The 19,710-nt window shown below is 43.2% G+C and overlaps 1 protein-coding gene across 1 annotated transcript; it reads right to left on the bottom strand.

Moving 5' to 3' along the window:
* Nucleotides 1-7,439: 7,439 nt before the first annotated feature.
* Nucleotides 7,440-19,664, bottom strand: rab15 (RAB15, member RAS oncogene family; the record flags this gene model as incomplete). The annotated part of the gene is made up of 7 exons (XM_084439302.1): nucleotides 7,440-7,598; nucleotides 8,252-8,317; nucleotides 8,487-8,576; nucleotides 9,154-9,231; nucleotides 9,351-9,411; nucleotides 9,869-9,929; nucleotides 19,541-19,664. 7 exons carry the CDS (start codon nucleotides 19,662-19,664, stop codon nucleotides 7,440-7,442), a joined length of 639 nt encoding a protein of 212 aa, XP_084295428.1.
* Nucleotides 19,665-19,710: the final 46 nt, after the last annotated feature.

The following is a 19,710-nucleotide window of genomic DNA, read 5'->3' as shown; positions in this document are numbered from 1 at the left end:
AACACACAAACACTGCTGGGGTGGAGGTAAAAATTACTGGAGGTGAATGGGTGACTGTGTCTGGCCAGCTCTGTGGCCACAGTCCGCGGGGGGCAATGCGCTGCCCTCCAGGCTCTCCCACCGCACACCTCAGTCCTAACCCCATGTCTCTAGCACCCCCACACTAACTTTTGTTTTCATTCATGGATCCGGCCTGTGATTCGGATCTGCTCCAAAACTTAATGAGTTCTAAGGTGGCCCATGATACACCCCTCCACCGAGTTTCATGAACATCGGTCACATCGTTTTTGCGTAATCCTGGTTAAAAAAATGAATGGAGGTGAACGGCCAGCTTAATGGGTTCTAAGTTGGTCCATGCTACACCCTTCCACCGAGTTTCAAGAAAATTGGTTCAGTAGTTTTTGCGTAATCCTGCTAACAGACAAATGCACGCATGCATGCACCCACTCACACACGCCACCAAAAACATTACCTCTCGCCATGAGCTGTCGCTGGGGCGGAGGTAAAAAGTGCTGAGGATAGGTAACAGCCTTGATGGACTCCACGGCATTGTTTAAAAAATTTAGTTATTTTTGTCAAATTTTTACAACACATGTTTTCTGACTACTTTGATTTAACTAAATCATATACATGTATCTTGCCCCCAATACCTTTTTGGAGGAACTGGTATTAAGACCATTGTGCCAGACTGAATCAAAAGCTTTCTTAAAATGAACAAAGCAAGCATACATTTTCCTTTATTTGTTTGGTGTACATGTTTTTAAATTAATGTATGGAGGGTAAATATGTGATCTGTGGTTCTATGTTTGGGTATAAAGCCAATCTGAGATTTACTTCATAAACTGTTTTCAGTGAGGAAGGATAATATTCTTGAATGTATTATGCTACAAAGTAGTTTCCCTAAATTAGAGTTCACCCAGATGCCCTTCTTTCTCTCAAAGCTGGCCCAACTCAATAATCAAAGTAAACATTTGTTTAGGGCACTGCAAGTTTTTTTTTGTCTAATCAATAATAAACTAACAAGCCTGCGAAGTCAGTGTCTGCTGTGACTGCCTCTCCACTGCCAGCAGTAGCTAGGTGTTCACTTTCCAGCTACCACAAAACGAATATAACCATCTGTGTCAGACAAAAGGGGAGAGGGAAACTGTGGCCTGCATAGGATAACCCCAAAAGATTTGCCCCCATTTGACCCCACCATTTTTTGCGCGCCCTCATATAACTCCCAACATGGTTTTCGACCTAAAACAAAGGGCCCCATATAGACCTTTAATTTAGGGCCCCCAAAAACCTTGGGTCAGCCATGCTTTTTCAATTTAATTCAATTCTAAGAGCTTTATTGGCATGGGAAACATATTTATATTGCCAAAGCAAAAAATCACAAAAAGAAAAAACCACAAACAAATGTCAGTACAGATAAGGAGTAGAATAAGGAGATGTGTTAACAGAGCTGTGTGTATATATATATATATATATATATATATATATATATATATATATATATATATATATATATATAGCCTACAGAGGAGTAAAGATAACTTAAACTAGCTACAGAACCATCTGGACATTGCCGTTTTAAAAATATAAATACAAATACAAATTATAGCAGCTACGCAGCACTGATTCGGGGCCGGGCAGAGGAAGAGGAGGAAGGAGACAAATGGCAAATATATGAGGGTCTAGGTGAACACATATATACACAAACTGGTGCAGGCATATGTTTTCCTGTTAACTTCTACAGTTAGGAGGTGGAACAAGGTTTGAGGTTGTGACATGGTCACAGCTCTTTTCTGTCCTGGCCACACAGTGAACTGCCCACTGACATCAGGACTGCTCATATTTCGCCATAGGCTCAAAACTCACCTCTTCAAGAAGTACTACCAGGATTGTCCCTCTCAAGCACCTATTATTTTTTGTTATTTACTTTTGCACTAGATTATACTCTTAGTCACTTGTTTAGAAAGGAGGTGCACTTGTGAGTTCTAATGAATAGTAGTACACTAACTTACTATGTTAAATGCAATTATGTAAGTCACTTGGATAAAAGTTTCAGCTAAATGATTAATGTAATGCGAATACCCAAGGACATGTCATGCTGTTGCTAACTAGCCAATTAATAAATCTTAGCTGTGTGTTGCTGAAAGTTGAAGATTGAGGGTGGATGTCATATTGGTTGACATCGGTTCAGTCCAACTACTGTATGCAAGCACACATTTTGTTATATCAATCAATCAATCAAAGCTTTATTTGTATAGCGCATTTCATACCCAGAGGCAACACAATGCACTTTACAGAGAACAAGGGAGGTGGGCATACGACCCACTCTCTACATATTCCAGAGGGAAGCAAAAAAAACAGTAATCACCCAGGGGCCAGATAAGTGAGCTGTAAAAATTCTTCCCTGACCCGTCTCAACAAGGCGATCGAGCAAGCTCCAGGAGTATGTTTGTCTACCGGCTAAGAACATTTATAAAGCAATACATTACATTAAATTACATTTCAGAGTAGGAGAGGCTAAAAGCATCATAGGAGAGAGAACATTCTACGGACATGCTACGACATCCACAGCAGACACGGGGGTATCTATCGGACTCCGGGAGGTCTGCTGGTGACAGTGGGGCATCCACTGGACCTGGTTAGAAGATAGGAGAGAGAGAGGCACTAGGGAGAAGGAAGGCAGAACAGGGTTAGTAGCACATAGAGCCAAACAGACCACACAGATATTGAAACAGGCAACCTGGGGCTAGCTCCTGGAGTATATTTGTCTAATGGCTAAGAACATTTAATACATTAAATTAAATTTTCAGAGCAAGAAAGGCTAAGAGCATCAGGTCCAGGCCTAAGCCGGATGTGGACTGATGTGTGTCTGTGTGTACGTGTGTGTGTACTAAATACTACGATATCCACAGCTCCACAGCTGACACTGGACCTGGTTAGAGGATAGCAGGGAGAGAGAGAGGCATTAGGGGAGGCAGAAAACGGTTAGTAGCACACTGAGTCATTGAAGCAACACAGCTATCAGAACAGAACAAGCCTGTTTCAGGATAACCAGCTTCTGTACACTACATGATATACATGTATATAATACATGAATATATGTATTATATATGAAAACATGATTGGATTTTGATAGAAGACTTCCCTGTCCCCCAAGTTGCCACAAAAAAAACTGAGGAAATGTGCACGAGGTATAAGGAGAATGACAAGGAGACAATGAAATACATGAGGATGTGCTCATGTATTTGCACAGAATATAATGGTATGCTAATACCTGAGTGACAGCATTTATTGTGAAGGGGCTTCAGCCATTTTCAACAGTGGCGTCAGCTGCGTTTAGGTAAGCCAGCCTGCCAGCATACAGCACATGGGTGTTTCTCACTCACTTATGCGGCTTAAAGGTATCGAATGAAGTACTAATTTGGTATCACTTAAAGGGTACTGGTATCGTAATTATTTTTTTTACGATACCCAGCCCCGAGTATGCATTAGCATTTTTTTTTTTGTCAGCATTCCCCTAGGTTTGAAACTCTTGAGCTACCTGCCACGTGAGAAGCCATAGATGTTCACACTGACACGCAAGCATGTAAATGTCACAGGTGTATGTGGAGGTTCAGTTTCAACAAAATTATTTTTTAAAAGGCACAATGGGGTAGAAAAACTAAACTTGTACACACTCAAGTTGAAGACAATGCCTGAGTAAGCATCAGCATGTTTATTCTGCATCACCCAGGGCTTGAACTCACCAGACACCAAGGGAAGGTCATGTTCTTGTTTGAGCCAAGTGAGAAGCTGTCAGTTAACTAAAAAGATGTCACAGCTAGATATTTACACAATAGGAATCCTGCATATTAGAAGGCCTACATACTGTGATGGGAATGAGTTGTAGGACTCTGGGCTGAGCGTGGATTCACTGATTGATTGATTTGAAGACGGGTGGCACTGAACACAGGTGGCACTGATTGAGACAAAAGACCGGTCAGACAAAGCAATGCAAACAAACCAGTAACAGATGATTTAACTATTTTTTAATTTATGTCACAGCACAGTGGATGCATTAACATTTTTATTCTGTATGCCCCTGGGCTTGAACTCTTCGAGCTACCTGCCATGTGAGAAGCCATAGATGGTTTCACACCGACTTAATCATAATCACAAGGGTTGAATATACTGTAAACATCAGAAGGTAAAGGCACCACGAGTGGCAAAAACCAAAACCAAAGACTAAACAATAAAACCAAGGTATACGCTCAAGTGGAGAACAAGAGACAAAGCTTACAGACTTACAAGTTGGCACAAGACAACACCAGGGACAATGCACAGCTACAGCAAATAATAAACAGACAAAGAAAAAGAGGGGCTACATGTAGGCTATATATACACAGACTAACAAGACGGGTGGAAACCAATCAAACAATCAGTGGCACAGGTTTCCTCTCAATCAGAGTCAATTTAGCCAGTTGTAGTCCTAGGGTCCGCTATTGGGGCGGGGTTGCCAACAACAACGTCTCTGTTGCACTATAGGATGTGGGTAGTGTATTTTTTCCTGTGTATTTTTTCCTGTGTGAACAGCAGTAGTTTGAGGGGACAGACTTCAAAATACTGTCAAATTCAGTTTTTGAGATAAAATTCTGTCACACTACATCTACCATGTCATAAACATTTTCTTTTCACAAACATTGGAGATTTATTGTGAGTATTTGCAGTAGCTGCATTCAGCACTGTTTACAGTAAAACATTCTGATGCGCTGTGGGCTCAATTTTTTAGATTTCCAAAATCTGTGAATATCTTTTGTGGAGGGCAGTCTGGAGATGTAGTGTAGCAATTGAGGTGTCAAATGACCAAAAAATGTAGGAGGAGTAGGGTTTGATAGATTTTACAGTTTTTGAGAAAAACATAATAATTCCTGCCAGCTCAAAGCATGTGGAAGTTGCTGCTCACTTGGGCCTACAGGTTGGTGGTGATTGTAAAGTGATAGCAGTAAGGCTGATTTGTTATGATTTTTTAAAGTTTTAACTTTAGACTGTTGCTGTAGCGCCCCTATCAGGACTATTGGCCCCCTATGTCAGTTGAGGACTCCTGGCACAGGACTTGACCTATGTGCAAAGTTTGGTCATTTTTCATGCATGGGAAGTCAGACTTCCTACGAAGAAGATTCAGATTCAGATTCAGAATATTGGCAAAAACAAGAGGAACCCTCTTGTTTTTGCCAATATTCTGAATCTGAATCTTCTTCTGAGCTGAGGCTGAGGCTACCCGGTCCCTAATAAGTGTGGACTGTGTAAACACTGCACAAACACTTACAAATGTAACACAAATGTATAATTGTGTCTATGCACAGAGATCAGTGTGGTGCAGATAATGCAAGGATACAGATTGTTTCTGTATCTGTATCTTTCTTTTTCTCCCTCAGTCACAGAACACACACCCTCTCTCAGGGTGCTGTCAACAGCAGGCCAAATGAGTCAGGATGAGGTGTGTGTGTGTGTGTGTGTGTGTGTGTGTGTGTGTGTGTGTGTGTGTGTGTGTGTGTGTGTGGATGGCTGCATGCCTGGGCACATGCATGTGTGTTTTGCGTGTGGGCGCTTCTATGCGTGTGTCATTCAGCATGGATAAATACAGAATTCTAATTTCGATCAGCCAGACATCACAGCAACATCAACAGCTCTGACACATCCACACGCATATTAATCATGTGCTGATTCCAGCCAGGCCCGGTTCTAGAGGGAGGGGGGCCCACGTAGTGCCGTCTTCGGTTTCAGCACCTCAATCTGGCCTGATCACCCAGTGACGATCCAACCCTCAATGACCACTTATCCAGGCCCTCAATACTGCCATCGTTCATGAGCAAAGACGTCAAATAACCCGCCTACAACTAAATCATCATTGCACTGTACAATTTTGTAGTAAGCCTATGGATAACTGATACGCCAAAAAGAGCAGTATTCCGATACAAGGCCTGCATGTAAGTTGTCTAACTCCACCACCTAGTGGTGAGACCAAAAAAACAAGTGACGCAGTTCCTAATTCATCTGCAAGTATTTATTCATAAACATCTGACATTTTCTGAAAGAATTACAATGTTTCACATTATATATTTCCACAAATGCAATTCAAATAGTCTAAAAGAAACAAAATACTTCATCATCAAACAACACAGAGATACGTTTTGTATCTACAGCATAGTCCAGTATATCATTCAATACAACATACCATGATATCACTTGCACACATAAACTGTTTAAGTAGCATTAGTAACATTGAATCAGTTGCAATAGATATAACCAAGTTAGTCCTACGATCAGTCCATATAGGTTTCGAACAGGCAACTCTGGTCAAATGCTATAATTGTATAATGAACAGTTGAGTATTAACTTCATTGAAGTTGCATCAAAAGAAATGGATGAGGATCAGAACTGGACGCATGCAAATATTTAGCTGGTCCCTTAAAACAGTTCAATGGAATCTCCTCCATATCCTGAAGTAAAAGCAGTTGTCCAGTGAAATATGTCAAAGTGTACTGTAATAATTTAATAATCACATTGGACATATTTTAGACCATCAATATCAAATGTCTACACTTTTTACAACTATATAATGGTAATACATATTATTCTTGTGGTTCTATTAAACTAGGCTATAGAATGCACTCTTCCTTCTTGGATTCAACTCAAATGAAGATTTGAATGAAGGAGAGAGGTGAGCAGACCTTTTTCAAGAAAGCATCCGTTCTTCATGATCAAAACCTTTTAAGTGATCACTATTATTTTATGAACACTACCCAAGGAAACATAGCTACTAAAACAATACAGACCCAGCATAGCCATCATAGAGCTCTTCGTGACAGTCAGTAGTAACCAACAAAACAGTGTGATGTCATCTTCTTGACCAATCTCTATGTCCAATGTCTAACAGCTCTCCAGTATGTCTGTTTTTCACATAGTGCATGTAGCTCGCTACCACCCCCTGTGGTAAAAGCTCCGACCACTCAAAAAGAAAGAGGACATCTCTACAGAATGAAACCCATGCCTCAGAGCGCATTTATTTGAAGCAGCGTTTTGAAGCCTAGGCCTTCAGGAGTGTGACGTGGGCACGTTAATGGGTTGGACAATGGTACACCCTACCACCGAGTTTCATGAAAATGGGTCCAGTAGTTTTTGCGTAATCCTGCTAACAGACAAACACACAAACACTGCTGGGGTGGAGGTAAAAAAAAAACACGTGTGTTTTCCCCTTTTAAAAACTTGCCAGTTGCTCAAAACTAAATCTTTCATAAGTATATCCAGCCAGCAAAAAGGCGATATAACTATGTCCCCAATAAGCTAATCTTTTCCTATCTGCAGCACAATGCACATCCAAGTGGTAGGGGCATTGTTGTGGTTTGTGACTGGTGACTAGTAGCTTAGATGGTCAGCAATTGATTGACATCAACTTCCTGTCCTTAACACCAGCAGGCCTTATTGGAGTCAGTGGCACCGTCACAGATGCCCTCCTCCTCCTCCAGGGCGGTGAGGTTGAGCTCGTCAGTGAGAGACGTCCGCAAAAGATCCAGGTCCTTCTTATTGGCCTGCAGCACCTGCTCAGCCAATCGTGTGAAGGACTGAGACAGTAGGAGGGGGTTACATGTACAGACAGACATCAGACAGACAAGGTAACCGACAGAGGATCATTAATGCCGGGCTCAGACTACAAGATTTTTCGGCCGATTTATCCCCGATTCACCCCTCCCGACAATCGGAGGAGAAATCTGGTCTGGAACGTTGGTCGGGGCCGATGATCGGCCCAGATTATCTTGTAATGTGAGGGGTTTACAGATCCAATCTTATACCTCCCGATCGGCTCGCAGACCCATCGGGGTGGCCCCGATAATATCAAACATGTTTGATATTTAAGATTATTACGTCCTGACTTTACAAGTGAGACGGCGAGACCAGTGGTTCGTTGCTCCCTCGGGCACGATAAGATCCTGTAGTGTGTGCTGAGCCGTTATTTTCAAATCTTGCTGTGTCTGCTTGTTTGAGATGCGCAAGAAGAATATCTGTTAAGATTCTCCTTATGTGCGTGATGTAACCCGATTTCGAAATTGGTTAGGATTTTAAATATCCTGTAGTGTGAGCCCGGCATAAGTCTACTATGTTAGCTATGCCAGTTTTTCCCAGACATAAGTCACTCAAGACTAGTGGATGATCTTGGTTCATTTAATCAACCTCGAGAGTCCCGATAATAGTTGCTATAGTCACAATCAGATCTCACCTCTGTGATGTTATGGTTGGTAAAGGCACTTGTCTCAAAGAAGTCCATTCCATAAGCCTTGGCCAGCTGCAGGAGAAACAACAACAATACTGCCTTTGGTTATGACTGGTCATTGCCATTTAGTATCTCAGTGGGTGATTGGATAGCCATTCAGTATCTCAGTGGGTGATTGGATAGCCATACAGGAACTCAGCTGGGGATTGGCTACCTAGTGGACTTTGGGACAGAGACCCACCTTGTTGCCCTGCTCTGTAGCGACCTGTCTCTTCTGTTCTTCATCAGACTTGTTCCCAACGAGGATCTTCTGCACTTTATCAGGAGCATACTGAAAGAGAGAGAGGGGGGTGGAGGAAAAGAGAGGGAGAGTGAGAAGGGGAGATGACGAAGAGAGAGACAGAGAGAGGGAGAGAGAGGGAGAAGGTAGAGGACGAGAGAGAGTGAGCGAGATGGAGGGAATGATAGAGAGAGGTGTGGGTAACAGAAAGGGAGTCAGAAAGATATTAGCAAGGGTAGAGCGTGCCAAGACAAGCCTCTTAGGCCGACTCATCTCTGGAAAGGATGAGACTTAATTAATGACAGAAAATGATCTCGGAAATTAGTTACGGAAGCGGTACAGACTGAGGAGGCCTGTTTAAAGACAGAGGACAGCAGAAAAGCACCTTTGAGTGTATCATCAAAAGAAATGGAATTATCCCATGAGGATGCAGATTTCAATACTGCCTGCTTTAAATTACCCATGCATGTTTGACATTAGTCAGTGGAATTATGATTTCATAGTTTGCCTACCCTGGTTTGAAATTTACACCACAAGACACTCAAGTCGATTGGACAATGGGACCCTTTTTGTCATTGTGGCCCCAAGAGTGACTAAGTGACCTCTGACCTCTAGCCCCTGACCTCACCTCATCCACATCGCTGGCCCACTTCATGATGTGCTGGAAGGATCGCTCGCTCGTGATGTCATAGACCAGGAAGATTCCCTGTGGACATGTGGGGGAGACACCTCGGTCGGACAGCTGACTCAAAGCCATGCTGTGGTAGGGTTATGTTATTCTGGGGTCTTGTAAGCTAAGTAGAAGGGAGAGGACATTTCAGATACCTGCGCTCGTCTGTAGTACTGCTTAGTGATGGTCTGGTATCTTTCTTGTCCAGCAGTGTCCCTGATGAGAGGATATAACACACATACACACACACGCACACACACACACACACACACACACACACACACACACACACACTCACTCACACACACACACACACACACACACACACACACACACACACACACACACATTCAGAGCATCTTTGTCTTCATCACATTGTTCAGATAAACCTCTGACTTTATGTTATAATTCCTAATTTGATACAATTGGCAGGTGCTGTTGCTTTGAGGTTGTATACAGTATTAGTTAATTATTTTGCATTGCAGAGTTAATCTTGACAGAACTGGTGACAGAACTGGTGTAGTGTATCTGTAAAAGGTTAGCACAGTAAACAGCATGGGACTGATGGCACTGTATGTGGTAACGACTAACTGGCTTCAATCGTGACAGTATGAGTCCAAGTATGCAGGCTTATTCTGAAGCTATAGCTATGTAGTGTGTATAGCCTACTTACCATATCTGTATCCGTACTTTGATGCCATCTATGACTAGAGTCTTCATTTTGAAGTCCACTCCTGTAGAGCCAGAAACAGTTTAATAATACTGACTGACACAGGGACAGCTTATATTTTGCTATATTTAAAATGAGACATATTTCACACAAAAAACACACGCATGACATTTTGTAGAATTTTGCATCATCATCATACAAAATTTCTCCATGGCAGGTACCAAATGTGACAGTAGCCTCGCATTGGCAATGAAATTCATTCATTCAATTGAATTCATTGCCTGCTCTCAGGTGCATGGGCTTCTCAACTTGCAATGTGTAATGATAGGTGCCAACTAAATGTACTTATACAACGGTTAGTTCTGGTTCTTGATTCTGATTGGCTGGAAGCCGTGTTAAAATACTTTTTATACAAGGTTAGTTATGGTTCTTGATTCTGATTGGCTGGAAGCCGTGTTAAATTACTTTGTAACACACACCTGGGACCGCATATCATTCCATTTTCAGTATTAATGTGTCTCCCATTTGATCCAATGCATTATAGGCCTATCGTTTTTTCAAAACAACTGAACATTCCATTCAATGCATCTGTTGCTTGGCAACCCATTTGTTAGAGGAACTATTTTGCTCGGCGAAATTGAGGGAATGATGCTTCGTTTTGAATAAATGTTAATATTTTATATTGCTGTGTGTTTATTTTACACTAATAGCTGTAGTAACCGTTGTATAAAAGCAATAAACCACTCGAGGCCGTGTGTTATAGTGATTTTACACCAGCTAACTCCGCTTAGCGTCGTGCCTAACAACGCCCCCTAGCTGTTATAAAATCACTATAACACACAGCCTCGAGTGGTTCATTGCTTAAATCAATAACACTGTCAAACCTGATGATATTTCAAAAGATCAATCATGCATTTCATAGCATGTCACTGGTTTGAATGTGGTGCGTATGCAGTGAGTATGCAGATGTATTTTCAGAAAACGTCTAGTAGTTTGCACTCTGTAGTAAAGCTCAGTTACATTTCATCCTACACCCATCAACCTTTTGAGAGATTGAGTTAAAGGACTGACTGGTTTCAGTGAATTGAGTCTTAATCTAGTTTAGATCTGGACTGTATTGATTACGGGGGTGGGTGGGGGGCGGGGGGGGGGGGGGGGGGGGTTGAGGTCAGGGAGGAGAGGGTTTGGGTGAGTAGAGAAGAGAGACCAAGAGAGTGAAAGTGTGGATGTGGAAAGAAAACTATGATACTCTTATTCTGTGTTTTTTGTCTTTCTTTCAGTGTTACAATTCTCTCCCATTCATTCATCCTCCTCAGCATATGGTAACAGTCTCTTAGACTAATGTGAACCAGGTGGAAGAAAAGCTACATGCTGTCTCAGGAGCCAGATAACGCCACTCAGATCAATATCCAGTTCAACCCAATTAACCTGAACCTCAGCAGCTAGACTTACAAACCATTACTTACACGAGGTGAAGGGGTGCCTGTGACTGATCGATTCCAAACTCCATAGAGGGAGTTAAATGGTGGAAGGTCTAAAAAGGTGTGTGTGTGTGTGTGTGTGTGTGTGTGCGCGTGCGTGCGTGCGTGCGTGCGTGTTTGCATGCGGGTGCTTGTGCTTTCCCCTCAGTTGTGTCCCCAGTGTGACAGACGCACCGCTAATGTTCAGGTTCAGTAAAGGTCTGCTACTCTTAAGTTCACTTCAGTGAGAGGCCCCGTTAACACAGTGGAGCGGGCATCCTGTTCGACTAGAGTGCATTTGGTGACACACAGAGAAAGGCCAGCGTCACAGTCGCTGGCCTCCTCCGCCTGGGGCTGAGAGGAGAGTGTGCAGGATGATGATAAAGCCCAGTCTCTCTCTCCCTCCCTCTGTGTTTAACAGCAGTGCGCTCAAGTGTTCTGTGAAGATAGGTTCAGCAATCATTCACGCGTTATATGACCTGAGAGTGGAGTGGAGGATATAATCAAAGGCTTCTCTGCCATACAAGAGGGGAAAGGATGTCTAAACATAAGGCATAGTGTACTGTATAATATCTGTCTCTAGCAGCAAGACATTATAGCATTGTCAGTCTTTGGGACAATACTGTGCAGTGACAAAACAGAAATGTACACAGGATAAGACTGGGGGAGGGGGGCAATCTTACATCCTCACAAGATAAAAAAAAAAAAAAAGTAAAGAAATAAATTCCTGAGGCCAAGGGAGCTGACACAGTACAGCCCTAATGTCACCCTGAGGCCGTAACAATGAAGCCAAAAACCATTTCCTTTCCGATATAGCGACTTAATTAGGTGGGGTAGCTTGCAGAATATTCCCACTATTTCTTTATTATTATTCTCCCCACTTTTTGTCTCCTTAACTACTTCTTCATACTTTGTGCTAGAAACTTAATTCAAACATTAAAATGTTCATGATGTTTAGCTATTTATCGGATCCATTCAGAGTTTTGATTTTTTTTTATATATATTTTTTTTAAATGTAACTTTTTTTTTTTTTTTGACCCAATTAAACTGCTTGAAACTGCTTTTGGAATGTTCAGTAACTTTATGTTTTTAGAGTGGTGGCAGCAGTTGCTTTAAAAATATTCACACATTTTGTAAACTGCTGGCACTCCTACAGTTTTGACAGCTCACACACATATTATATATCAAAATGTTCACACAACTGTGCTGATTCGTACAATGTAAGTATCTAAGCTGTGTGACTTACAGTTTTCGCTGTATGACAATTTGTTCGTCAACTGCGCTCCCCATTGAAATGTATGGCACTGCACTCTAACTTTTGAGCTGTTAATTTTGCATTTTTACCGTTTTTCTAACTTGTCGCTATGCCTACAGTTTTAACAGCTCATACACATATGATATATCACAATATTCACACAACTGTGCTGAGTTGTATAATGTAAGTATCTAAGCTGTGTGACTTATAGTTTTCGCTGTGTGACGATTTGTTCGGCAACTGCGCTCCCCATTGAAACGTATGGCGAGTGAGTCAGTGAATTCTGTGTGTTCTGTGCTTTGGTGCTGTAGAGCTGTGCTGCTGCGCTGTGGTTGCTATGGTGACAGTTCACAGCATTATATTCCTACCTTCAGATGAATGTTAAAGCATTATGTAACGAGAAGCAGTAGGATGTCACGGATATCGCCACGGCTAGCCGTGGCAATATCCGTAACATTCCACGGCTTCGAGTTCCATAATGCTTTTATACAACGGTTGCCACATTTATCCGTCAATATTTTAGAAAGAAAGACAATACGAACTTTAAATAAATGTATTTTTAATGGTACTATTTGTTAATAATTTGCGGATACTTCCGCTGAAAAAGGGAACGTTGCCAGGCAATGACAATGCTACAGCACATCTTTGTAAACATTGATCTGGAAGCAATATAGGCTACTAATAAGAGGTGGATTGATATTAAAAGATGTGCGAACATTCCATTTTAGCGTGGGGCCATCGTGGTTATCGCCACGGCTGGAATGCAAACTGACCAATAGAGACAATGGACTGGATCTATACCGTTGTATAATACAGATTAGATAACTCTAAACAATCTGGAGCTCAAGGCTCTCAAGACAGTAGAGATCATTGTAGACTTTAGGAAGAAACCAGCCACCCCGCACGCACACGCACACACACACCTTCGTATTCTAAACAATCTGGGGATGAGTCTCGCCACACACGGTCTTCACTGGTGAGCGCAGGTAGGTGGCCCGGAGAGGGGTACACTGTCCATGACCTGCTAGAACGTGAGGGGGCGGAGCTTCACCATGACGCCACTAACCACGCCACGGACCCCTCAACTCGGCCTCTGAGTGAGCTAGAGATACACAGTCTTCGCCAATGGATGCATGGAGATTGCCCGGAGGTCACTGCACTGCCCTCAACCTGCTGTGGTCCGAGGGGGTGGAGTCTTGCCACCACGCTACTATCCACGTCACGGGCCTCAAAACTCAGCCCCAGAGTGGCCTAGAGACACACGGTCTTCACCGGTGGAGTCAGGTAGGTGGCCCTGAGAGGGGTACACTGTCCCTGACTGGCTCTGACCTGAGGGGGCGGAGTCTCCCCACCAAGCCACTATCCACGCCACAGAACCCACAACTAAGCCCCTGAGTGGGCTAGAGACACACGGTCTTTGCTGGTGGGTGCATGGAGATTGCCTGGAGGTCATTGCACTGCCCCAGACCGGCTCTGACCTGAGGGGGCGGAGTCTAACCACCACGCCACTATCCACACCATGGGCCCCACAACTCAGCCCCTGAGTGGGCTAGAGACACACAGTCTTCACCGGTGGAGTCAGGTAGGTGGCCCAGAGAGGGGTACACTGTCCCTGACTGGCTCTGACCTGAGGGGGCGGAGTCTCCCCACCACACCACTATCCACACCACGGGCCCCACAACTAAGCCCCTGAGTGGGCTAGAGACACAGTCTTCACCGGTAGGGGCGGGTAGGTGGCCCGGAGAGGGGTACATTGTCCCCAACCAGCTCTGACCTGAGGGGGCGGAGTCTTGCCACCACACCATTGTCCACGCCACGGACCCCACAATTCAGCCCCTGAGTGGGCTAGAGACACACGGTCTTCACCGGTGGAGTCAGGTAGGTGGCCCAGAGAGGGGTACACTGTCCTCGACTGGCTTTGACCTGAGGGGGTGGAGTCTCGCCACCACGCCACAGGCCCCACAACTCAGCCCCAGAGTGGCCTAGAGACACACGATCTTCGCCGGTGGGTGCATGGAGATTGCCTGGTCCATAGTAGTACTAGCAGTAGCTGTTACATACAGCTGCGGCACCTAGCCCACCTCACATTTTCTCCAGGAAATGTACTTTCTAGTTAGACAATGCAGTGTTCCACAATCTGCAAGGTGGGAAAGACTGTGTAGGGGCTAATGGGTACAAACTACAAACCTGGATGCGTCTGAGCCTGTTGTAACCTGGCTGTTGGGCCCTGGGATTAAATAAGTGACATGTCAAGCTGTGCAATGGATGCCTGCCTGCCTGTCCGGCTGTCTTCCTGCCTGCCTGTCTGGCTATCTGTCTGTCTTTCTGCCTGTGTGTCTTTCTGCTTGCCTGTCTTTCTTTCTGTCTGTCTTTCTGCCTGCCTTTCCGTACGTCTGTCTGTCTGTCTTCCTGCCTTCCTGTCTGCGTCTCTCCTCCTAACACTCCTAACAGCAGTCTGCAGGTCACCCTAGGACAAAAAGCAAGCATTTCCCATTAGAAGCTCAAACTGGAGCAATCAATAGAAAGCACAGGACAGAGAGGGGGGATACCGCATGGCTAACATTCGGATGAGTATAATTTAAGTATCTGTGTCTTCAAGCCGTGTCCTGGAGCCTCTTCCCCCCCCTAGTCAGCTATCCCACCTGCGTCTAGGTCCCAGGCAGTCCCAGACTATAACGTATGTGGGTCAGCACTGCGAGGATGGCTGCTTAATAAGCCATGATCAAGGGCAGGGCTCTGGCCATCTCTCACAGTCTATATATGACAGCCAGGGCCTCGCTCCAATCCATTTAAAGACTGCTCAGGTGAGGAGGGAGATTAAAGTTTGTGGCATGATTAAATATCATCACTAAATCATCTCTACAGCAGTGTGTGTGTGTGTGTGTGTGTGTGTGCGTGCGCGTGTGGGGGGTGGGGGGTGGGGTGCGATTGGAGCCTGACGGGGGATAGGAGATGGTAAAATAGGTTGCACTCTGATGATCTACAGACGCTCAAAAGATGTACTGTGACTCTGTTGATATAGTTAGTGGGAAGTTAGTTGTATGAGTTGACAGAGGATTCTACTACTCAATGTCAATGGATCTGGTCATGTGAATTCTACAAAATCTGTGTATGACTGTGTCTACAAACACAGGCTATGAGCTGGAGTGTTATAAATCCATCAGTACGTCTGGCATTGATACATCCCTCAGTCTAACTTTTAGTGTTTGACAGTAGCCTTGGGCTAGCCTCAGAGACTGAACTAAACTGTCTGCTGACCATGTAGCTTTTAACTGCTACATGAATCTCTGCTGTGATTTGAATGTGCTTGAAAATCTTGTCAATTAAAGTCAATAAATCTAGCCAAATTATCAGATTACATTGGCTATATCAGATTAGGCTATACTGCATAGATTATCTAACACCTCTAACGCAAGAGAGAACCTCTGTATCTCCATGTTGTTTCCATTTTCCCCAGACATCATCGGCCTGACAGCGTTCATATTTAGCACGGGTACCGGCAGGGGTCCCAAGCAGAGAGTGTCAGACCCAGAGTTTTAAATTAGGCAATTAGGTTCGACTAAATGGCCAATAGATCCTATTCCTATTCCGCCCCCCTAGTTAATGTTGCTAAACCCCACAAGCTTTGCAGCACTTCACTAAAATATCCACTGAACAGCACATACCTAATGATTCTCTCAAGGATTCCTGACAATATTGCTGTATGTTATTTGTCAAATGCCACTACTGTGTCTAATAGAGTTCTACAGAAAGGCCTGAACTATTTTACAAAAGGATATATCCATGAGATTTGAATTTTGGACGGAGCAGGTGACAAAGTTGGTGCTATGTGTTGGCGATCTATGCGGAAGGCACAGATGCCTCACAGACTGGATATCTCTGATCATTACCGCACGTTCCCCAAGTGCATCTGAGAACAATTTTCTGCAAACTAATGTCTAATCTATGAACACAACAACGCGAGACAAGCTTTGTTTGTGGGACATCATGGCGGCATTATCGCAAGGGGTGCGGTCTTAAGAAATCAGCCAACCATTTTGGTCATTATTCTCCATGTGATTGACAGGTTGGAAAGGTCTAGCACTATGCACTACCCACAGCTGCCAGCAGGTGGCACACAATGTGCTCACACATGCACGGGCACACACGCACAGGCACACACACGCCATTCCATTCGCTTTATTCACTTCAGCTGCCATATTGGTCAGGCTGACTTAATTGGTGGCATGGATGCGGAAGTGCCTGTTGACTCCAATGTTAACAGTTCACTTTAAAAAGACCACTTCAAGAACCAAAATAGTCAAAATAAAAGGCTGAATAACAGGCTATTTCCAAACACAAAAACTATGGCAGTGAAAAACAATCGGAGACTGGTAATGATGAGTTTGTAATCCCGATAGTGTATTCAGTCTGTTATTTTGACTATTTTGGTTCTTGAAGTGATGTTTTTATAGTGAACTTTTAACATTGGAGTCAACGGGCGCATTCATACCACCAATTACGTCAAACTGACCAATATGGCAGCTGAAGTGAATAGAGTAGATTGCAGGAGTCTCAAGAAAACAGTGACAGGGCCAGATTGTAAAAATTAGGTAATTAGGGCTGACTAAATGGCCAATTAGTGACTGTGTGCGCCAAAGGGTATCAGAACTCATATAAAATTATATAATCAAACAAGATCTCTTGAAACTAATTTATATACACTATCCCAGCCATGATCCACTGTATGGCCAGCTGCAGGAGTCATAAAACTTTCTATGACTGAGAACACAGGAGAATTTATTTTTCCCCCCCCACGGGCACATTCATACCACCAATTACGTCAAACTGACCAATATGGCAGCTGAAGTGAATAGAGTAGATTGCAGGATTCTCAAGAAAACAGTGACAGGGCCAGATTGTAAAAATTAGGTAATTAGGGCTGACTAAATGGCCAATTAGTGACTGTGTGCGCCAAAGGGTATCAGAACTCATATAAAATTATACAATCAAACAAGATCTCTTGAAACTAATTTATATACACTATCCCAGCCATGATCCACTGTATGGCCAGCTGCAGGAGTCATAAAACTTTCTATGACTGAGAACACAGGAGAATTTATTCCCCCCCCCCCCCCGGAAATGATGTATTGATTCTCAGAGTGATGTGTGCTGGCGTTATTGGTCACTCTTGACCTTTACCTCTCTGTTGGCCTTCTCGTTTTTTTTCTACTCTCCTTAGAGTCTTGTGATATTAATGCAGGCACATGAATGGACACCGGCTGCAGCCTAGGACCATATGCATACACCCTCTTAACCTTAACATAAGTGTATCCACTATATCCTGGTTGACATAAATAAAACCTAGCAGTACATGCGATATAACACATCCTGGTGGGCAAAGGGTCTCTCAGAGCACTCTGTGACCAAGAAATACTACAGAATACTGAGCATGAAGAAAAAGTAGAAGAAGAACAAGAAGAACAAGAAGAAGAAGAAGAAGAAGAAGAAGAATAACAACAACAACACTGGAGAAATAGAACTCTGCGGAAGCCAAAGAGACATTTGGAACATTCTAGAACACTAGAACACTGAGGGAGCAGTGAGAGACTCTGGGATAATGCATACACTGCCTTGTCTGCAGGAGGGCTCTCTCCTTCTAGCAGTGCTCTGCATGAAGGCAAGTCATTACCGACAGGAAAAACAACCACACAAGTACATGCAAACTAATTAAAGAAGCTGAAGAGTTTCAATTTACAATTTGTATTATGAGTTACTACCATGGTTTGTTTTAGTGGTTGAGGTGACTAATAATTTGTCCAGTGATGTGCCTTAGTCAGTTGCGTAGAAGACGCATTAAATTGTAGCCGTATTCGTGTAATTCAACAATCATTTTTCACCAAATGACAAGGTAACTAATGTATTGAATCCCACAAATCCCTGTTGTGTCTGTTGTTGTGGGTGCTATTGTTTAGAATTACACACACATTTAGTACACAAATCCACTTAGTACTTATCCGCCTGGAAATCAATGCAACAAGGGAGGGTGCTAGGCTTTTGTTTCAGCTTTAATACAGCAAAATATCTTAAACAATAGTGACTTCCTGTACATAATGAGGCGAATGGGCTCAGCTCAATCAGCAGTCGCAAAACAAAAACACTGTCTTTACAGAATATAGATACAGTAAGACTTGCTAGGTGTGAAGACTCCTCCAATCTTATTTCACTGGCTTCCATATAAGCCTGCCAAGTGCTTTTCAGGGGTGATGCCCTGAATTGTAACTATGGAGATATGGATATATACCAGTCCACATTGGATGAAAGTCCAACTGCACTCTATAGAGAAAGGGCTAATCTGTGATCAAGAATGAGGAGCAGGTGAAATTAGACTTGAAGTGGTGCACAGACCAATGACCATGACCAATTCATGTGTGGTGGTATGGGATTGTCATCAGACCAAATTAATTCAAATCAATGCCACTTCATGCTTTCATCAACTGATAAAAACAGTGTTATTATAATTTACAACATCAATACAAGTCAAATACAACAGTGAACTGGTTCTTTCAATCCGAAGTAGCACAGCTTACAGTGTTATTACCAAACAACCAAACTTGCTTTTCCTGCCAGAAATGGGCCTACTGAGTGGGATATCCAGCAACCTGAAGAGGTAGCTTAAAGCTGTCATTTTACTAAACTGTGTGTTCTGATCTTGTTGGCTATAGGTTACTGGCCAAGTTGCTGCTTTTATTCATCATGCACCGACAGAGCTTGTAGACAATGCACTAGAAATGCTATCTTTAGCAGGCCATATATATATATATATATATATATATATATATATATATATGAATGCTACAAAGCATACATTTAGCAAAAAAAAGGCTATAACAGGAGCTTTTACAAAATAATAGGCTTCTAAAAATGATTCGGTGACATGCTCAAAACAATGCAAGACGTGAAAGAATGAGTCGGTCTTACCTATTGTGGAAATGTGAGACGGATGAAATTCGTTGTCAGTAAATCTGCACAATAAACATGTTTTTCCAACCCCAGAATCTCCCAGAAGCAGGAGTCGGAACAGCACATCATACTGCTTAGCCATAGTGTCTTAGAAATAAGAACGGAAATCAGCTAGAAATCAGCTAGCT

The sequence above is a fragment of the Borostomias antarcticus genome, assembly GCF_949987555.1.
Source record: "Borostomias antarcticus genome assembly, chromosome: 6".
Taxonomy (NCBI): domain Eukaryota; kingdom Metazoa; phylum Chordata; class Actinopteri; order Stomiiformes; family Stomiidae; genus Borostomias; species Borostomias antarcticus.
This window is presented reverse-complemented; position numbering and strand designations above follow the sequence as displayed.